General features: G+C 48.2%; 1 protein-coding gene across 1 annotated transcript in view; it reads left to right on the forward strand.

The window, feature by feature from the left end:
• The window catches only part of CHST13 (carbohydrate sulfotransferase 13), a 75,852-nt gene that overhangs the window by 51,728 nt on the left and 3,428 nt on the right, over positions 1-20,696 (forward strand). The window contains exon 2 of the mRNA XM_030571035.1: positions 13,711-13,793. Coding sequence (XP_030426895.1) covers positions 13,711-13,793 — 83 coding nt within the window. The remainder of the gene's footprint in view (positions 1-13,710; positions 13,794-20,696) is intronic.

The raw sequence follows: 20,696 nt of genomic DNA on the forward strand, positions 1-20,696 counted from the left end.
AAGAAAGGGTCAATTATATTATGAAGATCAGCACAATGTACTGTGACTGATGTCTTGCTTTGGTGTATTGAGTGGGGAGGAGCTTGTGTTGTAGGTGGAGCTTCAATGAGTGCCACTCTTCCACTTCCCCAATTTATCTGCTGCTTAAGAGTATCTCTAAACAAACAAAAATACTTTTTGGGTATAGATAGGTATACAGCTACCAATTAGAGCAGAAAGCTGGGCCAGGACCTCTGAAGTTTAGTCCTGGCTCTGTGTAATGTTTTTCCTGGATGACCAGTTTAGTCTATTTAAATTACACCCCACCCTCACCCCAGTGCCTATGCTTCACCCCTCTAGGCAGATCATGGCTGTACATAATAGCCATTATGCATGTGGACCATCACCCTGGGAGGATGCTGTTGCTGCCATGCTCTTTCCACATACAGCGTCACAGCTTCCAAACATCAACTGGAAACCGAGACATAAAACTGAGCGTAAACTGCAAAATGTCTGGATTTTTCACTCTGCTGTGCAGAAATATTTTTCCAGTTTTAATTCCTGTTGGATTTTAGAATAGAAAATGGGACAATCACTAAGCAACAGCTGCAGATCTTTTCCCTCCCTCCCCCCATTGAATAATATGGTCTCTGTCTCCTTTCTTAAACTGGATCACAGGTTCTATGTTTCCATTTTATTGGTGCAGTTACTTTGTTAACTAGGAAGTTGCTTTAGTGCCCTGTATCAGAGAGGTAGCCATGTTAGTCTGGATCTGTAAAAGCAGCAAAAAGTCTTGTGGCACCTTATAAACTAACAGACGTTTTGGAGCATGAGCTTTCATGGGTGAATACCACGATTCACCCACGAAAGCTCATGCTCCAAAACGTCTGTTAGTCTATAAGGTGCCACAGGACTCTGCTGCTTTTAGTGCCCTGGTGCTTTTATTTTTGTAATCAGGGGTGGATTCTATTTGGAAGTTTCCTATCTACCAAAACCACGCCCCCCCCAACTTGCTTATATTTCAGGGAAGGGAGGCGGGGAGTAGCAAAATTTGGAGAAACAAATTAGTGTGGTCCAATGGCCATCAAGGATGACCGGTCTAGGTTCTAGTCCCACTTGTGCCCCTGACTTGCTGTGTGATTTAAGGCAAGTCAATCCTCGTGCCTCAGTTTTCCTGTCTGAAAAATGAAGTGAAAATGCTCGCTCACCTTGATAACACACATTGAGATCTGTGAATGGAAAGTGCTAAGAATTCTTGTGTATTTCACAAAATTTGAGGGCTGCTTTGGAAACAGCTGTTTCACATTGCTGTTCCTGTTCAGTGCAGCTCTGCTGATGCATCTCAATCCTGACCTTCAGACCCCTCCTGTTCCAGTCTTGGACCAACATTGATCACTCTAGGCAGTAGCTTTTATTTGCATGTTAGGGCCAGGCACCGAGCAGTAAATTCATTTGGCACCCAAATATGCTTTGGAATGCAGGTCTCCAGAATGAAGGCTGGCCTGCTGTGGTTTTTCTTCAGTGGTTTTTCCTTTTGTGTCTTTTTTGGATCTTGTTCAAAATGTTGATGAAGAAAGAGAGAAGCTGTCCCCAGGAAGGGTGACTTGAGGCTGGCCATAAAAGTGGTATCTTCCTACAGTACAAGCAGTTCCTCCCAATCACCTTTCAGACTCTCCGCCTCCAGGAGTCATAGACCATAATTAATGCCCAAGGCTATAATTTCTGACTTCCAGGAAGAGTTATCATTTCTTCTCCTTTTAGGTCGTGCATAGACACAACAGGAAATGAGGGATAAAGGGAATGTGTATTAGGCAACAATATGGAGATCAGTGCTTCTACCAGGATTAACCCTTTAGAGAGAGAGCGAGAGAGTGCCCATTTTCTAAGCACTGAAGGCATTGGTTCCTGTGGCAGAACACTGGGCACTGTTCAGACATTAACCACTCTGCACACCTTTGGATGGGAAGTAAATATCATTTATTCCCATTTTACTAATTGGGAAACTGAGGCAAACAGACATTGAAGGTCCTGGTATTCAGAGGTGCTGAGGGCTCACAAGTTCTATGGGGACAGTAGGTGCTCAGCACCTTTTGAGAATCAGGCCTTCAGTGACCTGCCCAGAGATACACAGCATGTCAGTGGCAGTGCTGGGAACAGAACCCAGCTTTCCAGATACTTACTCCTGTGCATAATAATAATTAATACCCCCTAGGTCTCATATCGTGCTTTTCACCTGTAGGCCATTAAGTGCTCTTCAAAGGAGGCAAGTTTACAGATGGGAAACTGGGGCACGAAAGAGGGAAGTGACTTGTCCCAAGGTCACCCAGCAAGCCAGAGTCAGAGCCATGAATAGAACTCAAGTCTCCTGGGTCCTAGGCAGGTTTGCTAGCCTCTGAGTCACACTTCCCCTCTGTTAACCACCAGTCTATATCTCCTCCCCTGGGAGCCAAACTGAAACTTTTAATCTGAACGTTGGCCGCTGAGATAAAACAGAATCTAGATCTGAATCACCACTAGTGTTGGTTCTGCACAGCCCATATCAGCCTTGTCTGCCAACGTCTAGCTTTATATAGGTCCGATTCCAATCTAGGTTTCCAAAAACAACACCAGCATCTTCAGAACTCTGGCAGCCTTCTATTTTTTGGTGTGGCTTAGTCCTGGGTTTACTGTGGAAAAAGTCTTCAGTGTTTTCTGTCCTGTGTCTTTTCCTATCTTCTCAGTGGTCTGGCACTGTAGGTGTGCAGAGGGGTTAATGAATTGCTGTAGCAGACCTAGGGGAGGTAAATTAAGCTGGGTTGGGTGCGAGCAGAAGTAGGTCAATTCCCTGGCCTTTTTGTGCTGTTAAATAGACTGGGACTTCAGTAGACTGAAGAGGAAAGGGTAGGAAATGGGTGTCTGAGACTGGCAGAGATGTTAACAATGTTATAGAAAAGGCAGATGAATAGGAGACCAGTAGGTTGTGTGGATAGGTATTGAAGATACAGTCACCAGAAAGCTAGGTGTCTTGTTCCTCTTCTTCAGTTAATAGAATGGCCCCATGTGGACTGTGCTGGTTACAATATTCTTTACTCAAACTTCACCATAGACAACAGACTCATAGAAGCAAGTATAAGAATTCAGCTGGTTCTACCAGAGGTATTGTACACACATAACTTGGGTACCACCTGGACATGGTCTTGCTGCCTCAGACAAGTGCTCTGTCTAGCCCACTGTCCTGTCTTTAATAGAGGTCAGTGCCCAATGCGTCAGAGAGAGATGCAAGAAACCCCATGGTGGACAATGGTGCCTCCCTCCTATTGGTTTCCTCTTAACCCCCATCAATGAATGGCTCTTGCCCTGAAGTATGAAGATTTACATCCCTTGTGTTTTTATCCTCATTAGTACAACTGCGTGTTATTACCCATGTAAATGGCCAGTTTCTATTCTGAATTGTACTAAGCTCTCGTTCTCATTGATGATATGGATAGTACCTAGGGAGCTCTGAGCAGTTCTGATTCTGTCCTGTACAGGGTAGTGGGTCACCAGCCATTTCATTATGATAATACTTATCTAGCCCTTCCTCTTCCAAGTACTAGCTAGCAAATGCTCACAGTGCCCCCATTAGATATTATTACTCCCATTCCCATGGACCCATAAAATCTGTCTCCCTGATGCCAGTACTGGCTTTGCACTGCAGTGCAGGGAAAGCCTGTTGCTGCCGATGGCCATGATGTCATCTGCTGCTGCTCAGTGGTCTTGGCCTGGGATTCTGGAGAATCATCAACCTCTTTCCCTCTCCTTGGATTGCTTCCCTGGAGCACATGGACTCGCTCTGTAAAACAGATGCTGGGAGCAGGGGGAAACGGCGCCACTGGAAGGCTGCTTGCCGTGCCTTTGTTTCAGTACTGAAAGCTCCTAGCTCTTCCTTCAGCTGAACAGTAGGCACTGGCTGCAGGCCCTCAATCAACGCATGGAGCAGCTTTTCCCTGCTCGCTGTGTGTCGGCTGCCTGTTGACATCAGACAGAGGGTGTGGATGTTCTTCTCTTGCCTGTGGTCCAGTATTTCCTGTGGGTGCCCCCTGGCCTACCCTGAGCAGTAGGGGATTCCAGCTCCTACGTGGGAGACAGCTGTCTAAATCCCCAGTTTGTGTGTTCACTTCAGCATTGCACTCACTGTTTAAATTCCCGCTGCTTGACTCTAGACTGCAGTTCATGCTTCATGTACAGCCCAGCCCCTCACACACACTCATTCTCTCCTGTGCAAGTGGCCAAATTCCCTGTGTGCTCATGGAACCTTGTCACTGACTCCATGCCCAGCTGTCGGTTCCCGAATGCCTATGGAATGTGGCTGCAATGGCAGGCGCTTTTAACTGTAAGAAGAGCACTTAGATCTGGGCAGTTAATCCAGGGAACCTCTCATGCTGATTGCTTGTAAACACTCATTGCTTCCTACGTATTCCACAGGCTGGTATTGTTACCTAGTTATGGGGTGGTATCAGAGCTTCGCAGACCCTTTGTGTCTGGAACAGTTTGCCCTTTCTGCAGTGACTGCTCTCTGTACTTCTGAGCTGGAAGAGGCAAAAATATGTAGATAAAAGCCTGTGTAACACCCCTTCTGTGGTAAACAAACATGATCAGCAGGACAAAAAAATCCCCTGCTGTTTCAAAAGAATGTTGTACAGCTCCCATGATGTGACTGGGCATCAAGGACGGTGTGATGGAAGATTTCTTCCTGACAAAGCTAGTGATCAGCTTCTGTCCTGAAGCATGAGGGTTGATAATACTCTTTTTCCTTGGCTAGTCTCCCTGTGGAAGCTGCTCTTATTCACATGAATACTGAATCCGTTTTTTAACGTACTGAATTATTTCACTATGTTACATCCTGCACCAGTGAGTTCCACGGGTTAACTATATGCCACAGAAATAAGTTATCAACTTGATTCAACTTTAAATTTGTCATTTTAAATTGATCAAGGGCCCCCTCTCATTCCTGCACTGGGAATATTTCACAGTGGTGTCAACAAGGCTTTATGCTATACTGGGCTCTGTTCAGCAGCTTCAGAGAGGCCAGCCTTTTCTGTGACTCGCTTTATTAAGAAACACACAATGCTCTCCAGTTTATCAGAATAACATAGAGTGGATTCGACCAGTAGTCTGCGTACTCCAGTACGCACTCTTGGACGGTGGACAGGATCAGGTGTTTCAGTGCAATATGGAAGGACTCCAAATGTCTCCTGGGAGTCTCGAGGGGACATTGGGCCAAATTCCACTCTGAGTGACACTGAGGTAAACCCAGAATAACTCCCCTGAAGTTATCTGCTTGTGTGTTTAGACACAGGGTGGGGGATAAGGTTTATCTTATTTGCTGAGATTGTAAGCTCTCTGGGGTAGGGGGACTCTGCTACTGTGTTCATATGGTCCCAAGCGCAAAGGGGTCCTGCTCTTGGTGGGTCCCTACTCACTATCATAATAAACATGCTAATCAGAGTTGCTCCAAGTTGACACCAGTGTAACTCAGAGCAGAATCTGACCAGTTCACTGCGCTTTGGGTACCACGGTTTGTTTTGTCTCATTGTACTGTTTGACGCAGTGAACCTCCTGTGGTTCTCCTGCATTCAGAGGAATAGAATCAAGACAGGAGGCCTGAAACAGGGCTTTCCCTCTCACGCACCCTTCTGCAGTGCAGAAAATAGGATTTGATAGCAGCACCCCTTGTTTTTCAAAGCGTTCCCTGGAACATCAGCATCCTGTAATACTTCTGCCCACTTTATTGACTAATAAGCCTAGAAATTCCCTGTTAAATTGATTTCCTTTTCCTTTTCCAAAGAGAGTGAAGTGAAACAGCTGAACCCCAGCCCGAGAACAATTATTGTTATCAAACTGCTGCAGGATAATAGCTTCTGTGGTCAGTGGAATATTAGTAGAATTTGGAGTGTGAGTTGGTTGATTTGTTTTTCAAGCTCCACAGGGAAGATTGAAAGCAACAGCAGCACCAAAAACTCTAAAAAGTACCTGTGTTTCCTTTTAGTCTCTGATCACGTGGTGGGTACTGATTACCTCTGGTTTCTTGACAAGTGTTTTCTCTGCTCCTTCCCATCTCCCCCAACCACACACCCACTGTCTCTTCTGTCCCCCTTTCCCAGTCTATGGTGAAGATAAGCCTTCGAATTTTGTAACCAGGCCAAACACGCCCCCTCCTGCCCCTGCGCCTTAGAAAAGTTTGGCACCTGATCCCAACTTTTGCATCTTGGTCTCATCCTCACCGGTCACCCTCATCCTCGTTGATTTCTTAGTTGTCTGAGAAATGGGATGGAGAAATGTGAGGTTTCTTCTCAATAGGAACTGGATCTAGCTGGCTAAACTGTATCTCTGCATATGGAAACAACTGTGGCTGTGCGAAACCTTTCTGGGATGTCCATGTGCAGAGGGAGCTGGATGTGGACTCTGGGAAAGTCACTAACGGGCTGTAAAGTCAGAACTGGAGCCAAGATGTTATGATCTTGGAACAGCCTGCGTGATGGAGCATCTGCTGTTTTGTGGCTGTGATCCCAAAATGGAGAGGGATCCATTAATCTACCCTATTTTTCCCCCACTGTCTGCTATTCCATTACCTGTTGGCTCTGCCCCCTTCCTCAACCTCCTAGAGCCCAGAGGCCACCATAGCAAGGGTACCTCCTGCCTGGGAACTTAGCCACTGTAAGAGACCCAGCAGAACTGTGGGGTCCTTTTCTTCCACTCAATCTCTTGAAGTGAAGCCAAGGTAACAATAACTGGTCAGAAATATAATTCCCCACCTGCCCCCTCCTCTAATTCATGGTGCATCCCCAAACTAATGGAAGAAACAGGTTTGAATGAAAACCTGAGACTTTCTCCCCCTCTGGCCATATACTTAGTTTCCAGTTCAAGGCTCAGTCCATGCAGTTTAGCCAGCTTTCAATAGGAAGCCACTTTATAGCACTGCTTTTGCAGTCTGAGCCATTGTCTGCTTTGGCTTGTGTGGGAGGAGCTGTCTGTAGGGAGGTTCAGGACTGGAATGACTGGGGGCTGTAGGGCGAGAATGAAGTACATGAACGGAGCTGTTGGAGGGAGTTGGTTCCAAGAGTAGGATAGCCAGGGGTGCTACAGCTCGAACAAGGGACTTCATCCCAGCAGTAGTTGGGAGTGTGGGCGGCAGGCCCAAGGCCAGAGGAGCAGGGGGCGTTGCAGGTCTGGATTCTTTGTTACACAGATACATAGTGGAACCCATGTAGAGTAAACTTGGATTCAGTAACCTCTGTTGTCAAGTAGAATGAGTGTTCCGCAGGTAGTAAGTGAAGGCCCTGATAAAGGCCCAGCATGAGGCCTGAGCTAAAGTAATGGTCAAGACTTTGCTAACATAAAGCAAAGGTAAGCTGTGAGCTGGAGGCAGGCTCTGCTCACAGAAGCTGGCAAGGAAAGGGCTGATGCAAGAAGATACGTACCTAAAAGGTACTGAACACCAGAGATCAGAACATTCACATACTTGCACATTCCACACAGATAACAAGGAACAGACTAACCCATCCCAATGACAGGGCCAAAAGGGTAATATGGTGGATAGAGTTGTTTTGTTCTAACCAACATGTACAAGGTGAGAGGCGGCACCTTACTGCGTAGAGGGGTTGTACCTGGCTACATAGAGGGGCTGCACCTCAATACATGATGTGTGTAACTTGTTTGTACCTGTGTATAAGAATGCATCCCTGGGGATGTGTTTGGGTCCGGCCTAGGGGAGAGTGGAAAGTCCCGCCACTGACTGAGCCGAGTCCATTGACCGTGGGTACATATTTGTAGTATGCCATGAATTAGGCTAAGAAACCTACAGGGAACTACTACTGTATCCAATACGGCAATAAACCTGGCCGACGTGCCTTCGTACCTTACTAGACTCTGTGGTCATTGGGGGTTCTCTTTGGGTCTGCTGTGTCAGCTATCTGCGCAGAGCTGGGGCAGCACACAGAGGGAACACACGCACGCAGCCGAGAGATACCAACAAGATGCCGTCACCTATTGCTATGCCTCGTTGCTGCACCGAGGCTCTTTCCGACTATGAGGCCCATGTCCTATTGAGCATGTCTTCATCTGCCACTGTGTGAGGAGTTAAACGTTGCCACCTGCCTCTGATTTTGCAACTCTGATCTTGCCTCCAGGAGAATGCACACCCTTATTACTGTCCAGCAGCCATGTTACTTCAAAGCTCCTATCCTGCTGGGGACTGCTGGGCCAGCGAGCGAGGTCTAGCTGAGCCACTGTGGTTGTGTCGGTGTTTCGGCCCCATTTGCTGGGGGTTTCAAACTCTGCTTTAAACTTTGCTGCGAGCTGAGATTCGGATGCATTACTGTCCCAGCCAGAAAGCCCATCTACTTTTCTTCTAGGGAATTAGAGTGTAAAGCAAACAGAAGTTTTCTGGGTTAGGATGCTTCCTGTGGTGCGTGTGCTTGTAAAACCTGAATTGGCCCAAACGTCAACCGTGAAAGTTTGGCAAGGGACTAGTCCAGGGGATGGTGTAATCGCTTGCGAAAACTAAACCAGCCGAGAGCTATGAAATGTTGCAACCTGGCTGCTGCCCGTTGGCAGCTCAGATCTCTTAGGCCCCTCCATCAGCATTGCAACAGCCATTTTTAAGTGTACACAGTACATGCCCTGTGACCAGGGCCAGCTCCAGGCCCCAGCGCGCCAAGCACCTGCTTGGGCCGGCATGCTGCGGGGGGCGCTCTGCCGGTTGCCGGGAGGGCGGCAGGCGGCTCCGGTGGGCCTCCCGTAGGCATGCCTGCGGAGGGTCCGCTGATCCCATGGCTCCGGTGGAGCATCAGCAGGCACGCCTGCGGGAGGTCCACCAGAGCCACGGGACCGGCGAGCGGCAGAGCGCTCCCCGTGGCGTGCCGCCGTACTTGGGGCGGCGAAATGGCTAGAGCTGGCCCTGCCTGTGACCAAGCTGCCCAGGCTGTTGCAGATACCTGCAACCATGGAAGGGGTGTATTCTGGGCCAGATCTTGCTCTGGTGCAGGGACAAAGGGGAGACAGCTTGCAACTGCTCTATTCAGAGGCTTTCCCGGGGGGCACTGCAGCACACAGTGCAGGACAGGGAAGTCCTTGGTCTAAATTGCACCTCCGCTTCAATGGCTTTGCTGCTGTTGTCTTCAAACTTACCTGTAACACTTAAAACCAACCCCTCTCATGCTCCTATGGCCCCACTGCAGGAACACCGAATTGTTGGAGGGCAGATCTGCCCTGCCTGCAACTCCTTCCACTCTCCATGCACCTCTCTGGCCAGCCTGCCACCTGCTGCTGTTCTGCTCAAAAGTGCCTCTTGTGCTGGGGTGGGGGCTCTTGCCAGGTGAGCACATAGCCCCCAGAGCCGGCTTGTCATATGACCTATCGGACACGGTACCAGTGCTATTCACTGGGGTCCTTGTACCACTGCTAAAGCCCCCTTGTCTCCAGCTTACTAAACTTAGCCCTGTGTACTCGAGGGCCCCAGGTCAAGCTCAGCAGTCAGTCTTCGATGGTACAGTTATTTCCTGCAGTTAGAAATGTGACTATTTGTGAGCATGTTCTTTTCCAAAGCAAATCCCTCCATGCTGTTTTGAATTAAAGGCAGTGCTGGCCATCCCAGTGCTCACAAGCATGCATCCCCCACAATCAGCGGACACCCTGACAACAGTATTGCCAACCCCAAATGCTCAAAAATCATGAGTCCAATCTCATGATTTTAGTTGAGCCGGCTTTAAAATCAGGAGATTATGTACAAATAATAGATTTGGTGTTTTTTCTTTGCCTTCTGTGTTTAAGCCTTTAGGGTGCACTGGGGTCGCATTTTGAAGCCTTCACAGTCATGAGGGCTAGAAACTTACTTTCTCTTTAAGAATGAAGACTGACATCCCCATCACATATCCACTTGTTTCCAGGAGCTGGGGCTTTAAGGAAAACAATTATCATGAGGCTCATGACAAAATCATGTGAGTTGGCAACACAGCTAGCAACAAGCCAGTGTGAGTGGCCTACTACTCAAAGCAACCCTACAATAACAAAGCAGGGATTTAAAACTCATTGGGAAACAGACTTGAAGTTTCAGATTTTCACTTTTTAAAAATGATTTCTTCTTCTTTGTAACAACAAGGTTTTAAATGATGGATTTTTAAAAGGACCATTGTTTGCAAATGACTCAGCCTGGCAATGCAGACTCTTGGCCCTTGGGCAAGTGTTGCAGCATGGTACTGCAGGCCTCAGGCCTGTTCCTTGGCTCTCCTCACCACAGCTGTTGTTACACCCACTTGTGGGGTAACGGTTACATTGGATGGAGGAACCTAGCACCACTGCCCGTTAACTCCTGTTGAGTAACTCCTTGATCATCTAATGCTGCCAGAAGTGTCATTTCCTATGTGTATGTGGATTTAGCAGTGGTTTGTGCTTAGATCTTGAAGTGTGGTCTGTCTGTCTTTTTTTTTTTTTTTTTTTAATGCTGTATTTCAAAAGGGCTACAGTTGCGTGTCTTAGACCCCAAATTAGCTTGCCGAAAACAAGTATATTTACAGACCCTAATATTAGCAGAATTCTTTTCATGCTTTAACCTCCATAAGACATGTTCTCTTTACATTTTAAAATGTCCCTGCAGCAATTATAACCTGCATCCTGCAGTGTTGGGCTGCTGAACTTTTTGGGGTGTCCTCATCTTATGGAGAGGGCCAACTTACAGTTTTCCGGAGGGCTATGTGGTGGAAGGTCACAAAGCTAGGGCTAGCCTGCGTGCAGGACTCCGTGCGTAGCGGAGTGCCCAGTGATGTCCTTTCAGGCTCGATCCTGTCACCCGTTTTCACGTGCGTAGCCCCATTTACTGAGCTTGCATCAAGAGTTGGTATCAGGCTGTTTGGAATTCAGGCCGAATCAACACTGGGGTATTTATTCAGTGGCATCCAAATCTTGGAAGATTTTGGCCAAAAGAGGCAGAAATCTCATCACATCAGGTGAGCCCAGGAGATTTTCACATGTCCCGTCCAGAAGTGGAAAACAGGCCCCTGACGGTTTGGGATATTTTTTTTGCAGGGGGTAGGGGTGGGATTCTAATCTGAACTGTTAGCTCTCATTTATCTCCCCTCCCCACCAAAACATCTGAGAGGATTTGGAATCTTGAGTCTGGTTTGAATCCAACTCTAGCAGTAACTAAACTTTTTTAAAGGCCACTTTCAGTTCCAACATAAGCCTGAGCAGCTCCCCTTGACATACCCAGGGCCAGATATGCTCCTGTGTTAGGAGAGTTAGCTGTTGCAATTACTATCACTCACTGAATACAGTGATGCAGGGCGCCCCTGCCTCAGATGCGCCTCTTGCTACCTTCCCCCCTCTCCCTTCCTTTCTTTGATTCTCTCTCTTTTTATCTGGCTTTTGGCCTCCCCTGCCTCTTCTACCTCCTCCCCTCTTCTGTCCTGGGGTAGGAGTGACTTGAATTTAAAAAGATAGATCTCCTAGACCTCCCCCACTACTCCTGATCCACTTTCTTCCTTTCCTTCCCAGGCCTGAGCAGGAACGTTGTTGTGCGGAGCAGACTTTCTCCTTTCTCTCCAGGCTCCTGATCAGCTCCATACTGCGCCCCCTCTCTCTGAACACTATCTCTGCCTCCCTACTGCACTGAGCAGGGATCAGAGAGGGGGAGGATGAGCAACAATTACCATGTCCCCTAGTGACCAGAGAGTAGAACACCCAAGGGAAGCTTTCCCCGCTCCCCCCATTTAACCTTTGTCCCCCCAGGCAGGGGGTGGAGCAGCCTGGAAGCCAGATGAGGGAGGGGAAAAGGGCCGCACTCTGAGGTGCCACCATTTACAACACTGCAGTTTTTTAAACTGACGGCCCCTGAAGGAGGGCAGCTCATAGCTGCCCTGCATCCATCGGCTGTAGATAAATGCATGTGCATGTTTAAATTGTTGCCATTAGGCTCCAGAGTTAACATAATCTGACATATACAAGGTATCTCACTCTTCCTTGATAGCTATTGTTTCAGGCTGTCAGCAGATTCAGGCAGACAGCACTGCATCAAGTCACATTTGGAACTTTTTCACAACTCTAAGGGCTAGAAACCTCATTTTTCTCATAAATGAAAACTTTTCCTCAGTATCTCCACTTGCTTTGGAAGCTGGAATAACACAGCAGATGGATAGGATCTATCCTGGAGTCTGACATCAGTGTAAACACCTCTCCAGTACAAAATAAGTCTATCTATGTAGTATAGAGAGAAATAAAAACTGAGCAGGAGGCTCTTTAGTTTCAAACACTAGAGCAATTCTTTTAAAACAGCAAAGTAAGACAATGGATTTATAACGATGAAGTATCTTGACAACTTCCCTATTAATTAGCAAGTGACCTGAGCCTGGAAATGTATACGTTAGTCTGTCCCCTTGTTACTGCCTAGCACAAATGCTATTACACCCTTTTGTCAGATAAAACGCTTGGGATTGCTCTCTGTTTCCTCCTGTTGAGTAATTTCCCTCATTGATCCAGCCCAGCAGGCAGTGGCATTTCTCATGTCCATCTGGGTCAAGTTACTTGGCAGTTGCAATTGAAGTTGTGAAATGCAATTGCCTTTTATTTGTGGTTTTATTATTTTAAAAGGACATGTATGAAATGTTTGTACCCCGAACTTGGGTTTTGCTTATTGGCAGAAATATTTTGAAGATATATGCATTTTTCTTGCATTCCATGTAAATAGTATTTTCTTTGATTTTAAACATGACCCATGAACTGTTTGCAGTTCAAACATTGCCACAGTTTCTAGTAGGGAGAGCCAGAAAATGAAACTGACTAGAAGAAACAAAATAAAATGAAACTGATTAGGCTTACAGCCCAGATTCTATGAAATACAGAAAATAAAAACAAACAAAAAACCACAACACAGCATTAGTCATGACACGTAAATTTGAGAATGTTAGTTCTGAAAACTTTCAGGAATTCAGATGTTACAAAGAAGAGGGATAAAGAAATCTGTATTACAAATACACTTATTAACCTGACCCATCTCTTTTAAATCTCAGATAAAGAGCAGGGTGTATGTTTGTGTGAGAGAGATTTGTGTTCATAAGGCCATGAGTGTGAACTCAGACTTCTAGGACTATTCCTCACTCTCACACTGATTCATTGTGGGCATGTCACTTGTGGCTTGATTTTTCCTAAATCCTGAGCACCTATTGCCTCAGTTCCCGATGTGTTATATGAGACACCAACAATTTAAAAATCACACATTGGTCTGAAGTTTATGAATGCCTGCAAGATGTCTAGTACAACGAGGAGCTCAGTACACTTTGCCAAGACACCCTAGGGCTGCTATGACATTATGTATAATATATTTAACCATCAGCTGGCTCCAGAACTTTCTGGTGTGTAGGGCCATATACAGACCCAGATCTGCATTTAGAAATCCCACATGTAGGCAGCAGCAAGAAACGCATTGACACCTTTGATGGGGGACTTGAATCCAGTAAATCCTAACCCAGAGGTGACCACCTTTCGCACGGCGTCACACCCAGGGTGACAGACAGCTTGGCAAGTGGTGGAAGTGGAAAAGTTGCTAGTCCAGTGTAGGAAGCCGAATGGGCCTAAATAGAAGGTGACACCAATTCATATTTAACCTAGACTCTCATCCTGGGAGCTCTTTTCTCTCCGTCATAGCATCTCAAGAGAGCACCCAAGAAGCAGTAGCAAGGGAAGTAAAATGCTCTTTCTTCTCCCCCACCCTTCTCTCTCCAGCTGCAGAGGATAGGATTCTGGGGACCAGCTGGCATGGGAAGTCAGGCCGAAATCCGCTCCAGGCACTTTACGACAGTGACCAGGTGGGTGATCTTGAAGAGGAAAATGAAGGATCTGAAAGGTGGTGGTGGGGAATCTGGGTGGGTTTGGTGGGAATTGACCCGTTATTTAATGACATTTTGTGTGTCCTAAAATTGCAGCCTCACACAGGCTGCTTTGCAGTAATAACCTGACCTTGAGGTGTCAAGGGTGGCTTCTGAAAAAGGTCACAATTTTCTAGATAATTATCAGTGATACAAAGTACTTCAGGCCCCTGCTGCTGCTTGTGTCAAGCAGTTTCACTAGCCTTTGGCCTGGCACCGCCAGGCTGAGGTACAGTAGTTGAGGATCCAACAATGGTGCTCTAGCTGAGGATTTCAAAGCAAATTCTACAGCACAGAAGATGGGTAAAATCTTGCCCAGCTGAACAAGTGAATGGCCATGCTGGATCAGACCAATGGTCCATCTAGCCCCGTGTCCCGTCTCTGACAGCCTGCAGCACCAGGTGCATCAGAGGAAATGAACAGGACGGGGCAGTTTTGAGTGATCCATCCCCAGTTGTCCACTCCCAGTTGGACGCCCCAAGTATGGGGTTTTGTCCCTGACCATCTTGAGATCATCCTGGCCATGCTTTCCAAGATAATAACTGAACAGGGCACCATTGTGCTAGGTGCTGTACAGACAGAATGGAAAGATTGTCCCTGCCTCGAAGAGTCTACAGTCTAAGGCCTGGTCTACACTGGGGGGTGGGATCAATCTAAGTCACGCAACTTCAGCTACGTTATTCACATTATGAAGTCCATGTACTTAGACCTACTGCGGTGAGTCGACTGCTGCTGCTCCCTCATCATCTCTGCCTGCACCTGGTGGAGTACAGGAGTTGATGGGAGAGCACTCGGGGGTCGATTTATTGTGTCTAGACTAGACACGATAAATCAACCCCCACTGGATTGATCACTGCCCGCTGATGTGGCAGGTAGTATAGAACATACCGTCAGGCTACGTCTACACTACAGCTTATGTCAGCAGAATTTATATCCCTCAGGAGTGTGAATAAACCGTCCCCCTGAATGACACAAGTTACACTGACATAAGCGCTGGTGTGGATAGCCCTATGTCGGTGAGAGAGCTTCTCCTGCCGCCGTAGCTTCTGTTGCTTGCGGAGGTGGTTTTATTATGCCAACAGGAGAGCTCTCTCCTGGGGGCATAGAGCATCTTCACTAGATGAGCTGCAGTGGTGCAGCTGCAGCACTGTATGTGTAGACATGCCTTTAGTAATTATCTTTTGGATTGTGTTGTAGCTGTCTCATCTCCACTCAGGCCCTAGTCCAAGCAAGACACTAGATTAGATGATCAACTATACCACACTTCACAGGCACTGACTTTCCAAAGTGACGAGGAGAGCTCAACCTCTGGCTCTGCCCCAGGCCCCGCCCCCACTCCACCCCTTTCCCTAAGGCCCTGCCCTTTCTCCACCCCACCCCGTCTCTTCCTGCCTAGTCCAACCCCCTCCCCAGAGAGTGTCATGTCCTCACTCCTGACCCCTCCACTGGAGAGCCTCCTGAATGCCGCAAAACAGCTGATCATGGTGGGTGGGAGGGGAAGGAAGGGGGAGGTGCTGATCTGTGGGGCCTGCTGGTAGGCGGGAGCTGCTGGAGGGTTGCTGGTGGTTGCTCAGCACCCATCCTTTTTTCCCGTGGGTGCGCTAGCCCTTAATTTTTTCACCCTTGTAAAGTAATATGAGATCCTCATGAGCTAGAATAGGAAAAATAAATGCCGGATAACAGCCTTCTCTTGCTTAACACTATGTCCGTTGCAGTCAGAGCATTCTTTAAAAGGAAGCCCCCACTTGACCTCCCATTCAGATGGCTAACATCTCACTGGAAAGCAGGCATGTGCTGCCTCCTTTAACCATGTGGCTGGAAAGCCAGACCCATGTGTCATGACAGAAGATGTGTGGACACCAGCTGCTGTTTCTGAAACCTTGACAGGACCCATCTCCCCAACAATGCCAGAAAACGCAGGGCCACTCTCAACCTTCCTCACCAGGGAAGGGTTAAGCTAAGCTGTCCGACCCAGAGCTCTAGATCTGCTTCTTGCCCTCTTGGAGATGGGCTCTGGGCTCCCAGCCTTCTGAGTGACGGGTAAGCACAGCAGTAGCAGACGCTGCCAGAGACCAGCTCAGCATTCAGGACATGCCTCCCCTTTGGGTTCCTGTCTGAGCACTGTTGACTTTACAGATGGTTCGCAGAGGGGGAGAATGAATGGAGCTCAGTCCTTTCACTGCACAGCCCAGGTTTCCTGGCTGCTGGCAAGGGGAGGGGGAGGACACAGGCAGTCTTCTGACATGCAGGCCTGGCTCCGGCAGCCAGCACAGAATCCCGGTGGGCCAAGATAGCAGGAGCAGTAGGCACAAGCTTCTCCATTCTCCCCAGCTTGGGTGCCTGATGGTCACTATCGGGCTTGCATGCTTTGAGGTGTTTTCATCTGTTGTTAGCAATCTGGGTAAAAGGCTTGAGAATTAGGGGACAGTACCCTCCTCCCACACCCCATGGGACAGGAACAACAGCACGGAGCAGAGAGGGACAGTGTTTTGGTGAGGGGGCTGAGGGAAGGCTCTGGGGGGATTCCTGTGGGATCTACCATACCCTCAAGAGTTCCCTGAACTTTTCCACAAATGAGGAGGGCTGGCCACAATTCTCTCCAGAGCCTGACACAGCTATCCAGCCGTTGACTTTTGGGGGTGTCATTTGGGGGTCTGTGGAGATGCTGACCCAGAAACTGAAGGACCAACTTCTGCATCAGCACTGCTGAATGGGGATCTGCTGCTCGCTGTGGTGTTTTTTCCATTGACCTTCCTCCCCATAATGCCCAGACGGAGCATTCTGAATGTCAGAGAGGGGCAATGACATGTCAATTTCCCCTGAATGTCAGAATCTCCAGTGGGGTCTCCACTCAGCCCCCACTCACCCCGCGTTCTCTAGGAGAGTCCTGGTTTGCCAACTGCCCAACCAATGAGCCCATTAACATTCCTCCAACTGAGTTTATGGTTCAGTGACACTGCATCACCATGACACTGGGTCATGATGGCATGACACCAGCTTACCTCACCAACTCCCAAGCATCCCATAAACGCATCGTAACGGGGCAGTAGTGCCACTCAGGATATCATGGGTATCAGCCCCTCCTCACAACCCTGCTCTGGGCGAGTTCCAGACTCAACAGGTTATACTCTGTCGTGGCTGGCAAACTGCTAGCAGCCATGGAGGGACCAGAGGCCTGGAGGCATCAGAGATCTAGAAAGAACTATCCATATTATCCTCACCATGTTGATCTTTGAGGTGTGTGTGGGGCAGCCTAAAACTCAGCCCTCGGAAATCAAATTCATTGTGTAGCATTATTGTTAAGAATGAACGTGGACACAACTCCAGGAAAGGCAGTTAATGGTTCTCATAACAACTGTAATGAGTCGCTCTTATGCCCATGTAATGGCTTTTATGCCTTAATATGGCTCTGGAGAAGTGGTAAATGTGGAATGTCTTGGCTCTGGTGCATTCAAAGCCTCAGACCTACTTCTCCAGGAATGTAGTTGGGGTTTTGAAAAACTGATATTTAATGTCATTGGAGATAAATACAAGATGTGCACTTCATTGGGTAACTGGTAAAATGCAGCTGCATTTCTTTGGGGCCGTGCATGCATACTTTTAGCCATCCCTCCATCCCCCATGGTTTTGAGCAAGTACAGAAAAAGCACTTGACTAACTGTCTTATAGCATGAAACACCCTGTACTGTTTTCACTCACAGAAATGGCTACTGGTGGGGAAAAAAAACAAAAAACTCTCTGAGCTGAGACCAGACAAGAGAAATTTCAAACCAGGAGGTGATTGTTTTCAAGAAGTTACAGTATCTGAAATCCAGGGCTAAGAATGAAAATGCCTCTTCAGCCATATCTGTAACACCATGAACAAGATGCTAATGGCGTGACTTCCAAGTAGGCAGCCAGGTACAATGGGGCAGAACCTCAGTTGGTATAAATTGTCATAGCTCCATTGGTGTCAGTGAAGCTATGACAGTTTATACTCGCTCAGGATCTGGCCCATTATTTCCCTGTTGGGAGAAAAAAATGAGTGAATAGCAGACGAAGGATACTTTATTTTAGCCTTATTCCATTTACAATCAGTATGGGTCCTGCTGACTATGGTTTTGAACAGAGATGTTGTATGTGGTTTCAGTTGCCTAAATGGTACCTACATAAACATCTACAAAGGTTATGGGCCTGCTGTGGTGGTGAGCTCTTTCCAGTGAACTCTTCCTCCTGCACAGTGCAACTTACAGCGATGAATCGGTGGGTTTCAATATAGGAGCCTGCATGCAAAGTGTCAGCGGGATGGAAGGTTTGTATTGGGTCCCAGGGTCCCAAGTGCTGTGTTTAGAAAGCTCCCAGCTAGCAAAGCACCCAAGCTTTGCCTGCCCGGTCTAAGAAGGAGCTTGAGGTGAGCCTTACAGGGACTGGCAGGCTGGCTGGGGATCCATGAAGGCAGCCTGGGCTAAGCAAATGGGCTCCTGGGGGAGGGAGGGTGATGTAACAGTGGCTGACAGCTGTCAGGAAGCTTCAGGAGCAAGAATGTGAGGAAGGCAAAGGTCTGGCTGCACCTTACTTCATGAGGCGGGAACTCTCTCCATGCATGGTGAGTCGGGCTGACAGGATAATGATTCCAATCTTACTGGCTACTGAAGGAGCATCCAGCCAGAACCAGATTACAGGGATGGAATGATTTTAAGGCAAACTTTTGTGTTTTTTTTTTTAATTCTTGAGTTTTTAAGGTCCACAAATATTGGGGAAAACACCTGGAAACCCAAAAAGAATATGGGGCATGTTCATCAAATGGGAGGGTCATTGTGCAAGCTTTCCCTGCACAACTCTGCCAATGTACCGCCATCCTGACCTACAGCACCTTCCTAGTCCAGTCCAGGGGTCCCCCTCATCTTAGCTGAAGCACCTCAAACCTGACTTCCAGTTGCTTCTGTTACTGTAGTCCGGGGAAAATGGGCATGGAGAAAAGGGCAGGAGATGGTTATGGGAGAAAAGAACTAACAGACTCTGAGGCATTATTGTTGAGGAGGAGGAGAGGAGGCAAGTGGTGCGATAAGCGACCAGGTCAGAGAAGTTGGCCAGCAAGGAGCTCTGTAGGGCCTTGTAGATAAGGCTAAGCAGTTTAAACTGTAGGGGATGCTCAGAGGGAGGCCAATTCAAATGCCAAGCCATGGGGGTTGTTTCCAGTCCTACGGAAGATCCATCCCTCTGTGGTTTGGGTGGTGAAAGGTGCAGGAACACATGAGTATGAAGGGAAACAAAGTAAATCCCAGGCTACAGAAATAGGACAGGGAGTAACTCTTCCCCCAGACAGTGGGGTCCCTGTCTGAGGAGCGGAGTCTGAAGTGGACGACACCTTTGGCTTGCAACATGGGAGCCATCATCATGGTAAAGCAACAGCTGCACAAAAGCAGGTTTTGTTTCTTTTAACGGTGAGAGTGGTAGTTACTTAACTGTCATCATAATCTGGGTTAATAACACTCTGGGACCAGCCTGGAAGTTTCCCTTATAAAGCCAGGCCTGAGCAGCAAGGAGAAGCCACAGCAGTTGTCTTCTGCCTCTCTGCCAGCATTGATGGGAGCGGGTGGGCAGGAATGGGAGGGGATCTCCTCTGATAGCTTCCTGGCAGTGGCTTACCTTTTGAAATCGCATGGTTCTAGTGGTTTAAGACATTACCGTGAGAGGTGAGCTCCTGCTACAGAGCTCAGAGATCCAGACTTCCCCAGCTCTAGAGTTTACAGAGCTAGAGGCTGGTGTGAAATTGGATCTGATCTTACTCAAAGTTTTGTAGGGGGTCTGTAGCTGGGATTTCGGTCCAGAGACATCTCTGCTCAGCTTTTAGCAAAGCAGTAGAGCTGGTGGGAGAGGAGGCTAGTGGAGGAGAGGAGAGGAGGTTACAAAGACTTGAGGGATGAGAAAAAATATAAATGAAGCGCTCCTGGGCTGAAACCTGAGCCTTCTGCCTGCATCGTGCTGCAGACCTGGGCTGTGTTGGGGAATGTGGCACTGGAGGAGGAGAGCCGTCCCTACCATGCATGGCAGCTGCTCTGTGCAATGGTGGGGGAAGAACCCAAATAGGAATCTGAGCCTCCAATTAATGAACTTACCCTGCACAGCCGAGCCTGGGGCCACGTAGTTGACCGCTGCCAAGCCTTGGCTCTGCAGACAGCTCAGGCAGAAAGGAATGCAAAGTGGGGGGGAATGGGGGAGGGTGTTTGGGTTCATGGAGGCATCTCAAGACAGGTGTGATCACAATTGTGTCATGTTGCCAATAGGACCACTCCAGTTACAGATGCTGAGCTGGCCTCGTAGAAAAGGGGTGGGCGTGTTGAAACGACTCAGGGGCATCTGCTCTCCTCGTCTGCTGACCCCAGGAGAATAATGTGAGGGGAGAACTGAGGCCAAGGCAGGTCTAATCCCCCCCCACACATGGTCAGGGGGAGCCATGGGCGTTGCCAAGCCAAGATCTGAGGGGCTGCTCAGCAGGCAGCCCAGCAAATGGCTTTAGTAGCAAGGTTGATGCTGTCTGGCTCTGTGACAACAGCCTCTCATTTGCCCCATGCCTTCTCATCTCTGTATGGGGTTTCTTCACTCCCCTCTGTGCTGCAGGAGGCCCTCAAAGGGGGCTGTTCCTTTGCCTTCCCCCTCTGCAGGGCAAGTGCCAAAGGCCCCCTCTTCGCTTCCTGTACTAAGCATAGGGCAGGCCTCAGAATGGTTTGTGCTTTTACTCCGAGCTGCTCTACGGGTCACGCTCCCTTCCAGCCACAGCCCGTGCAGCACCTCATTCCTGCAAGGTGTGCACATTCAATCCCGGGGGTGCTAGAGACTGAATGTTCGTCCGTTCCCGGAGCC

Source organism: Gopherus evgoodei, chromosome 7, assembly GCF_007399415.2.
Source record: "Gopherus evgoodei ecotype Sinaloan lineage chromosome 7, rGopEvg1_v1.p, whole genome shotgun sequence".
Lineage (NCBI taxonomy): Eukaryota > Metazoa > Chordata > Testudines > Testudinidae > Gopherus > Gopherus evgoodei.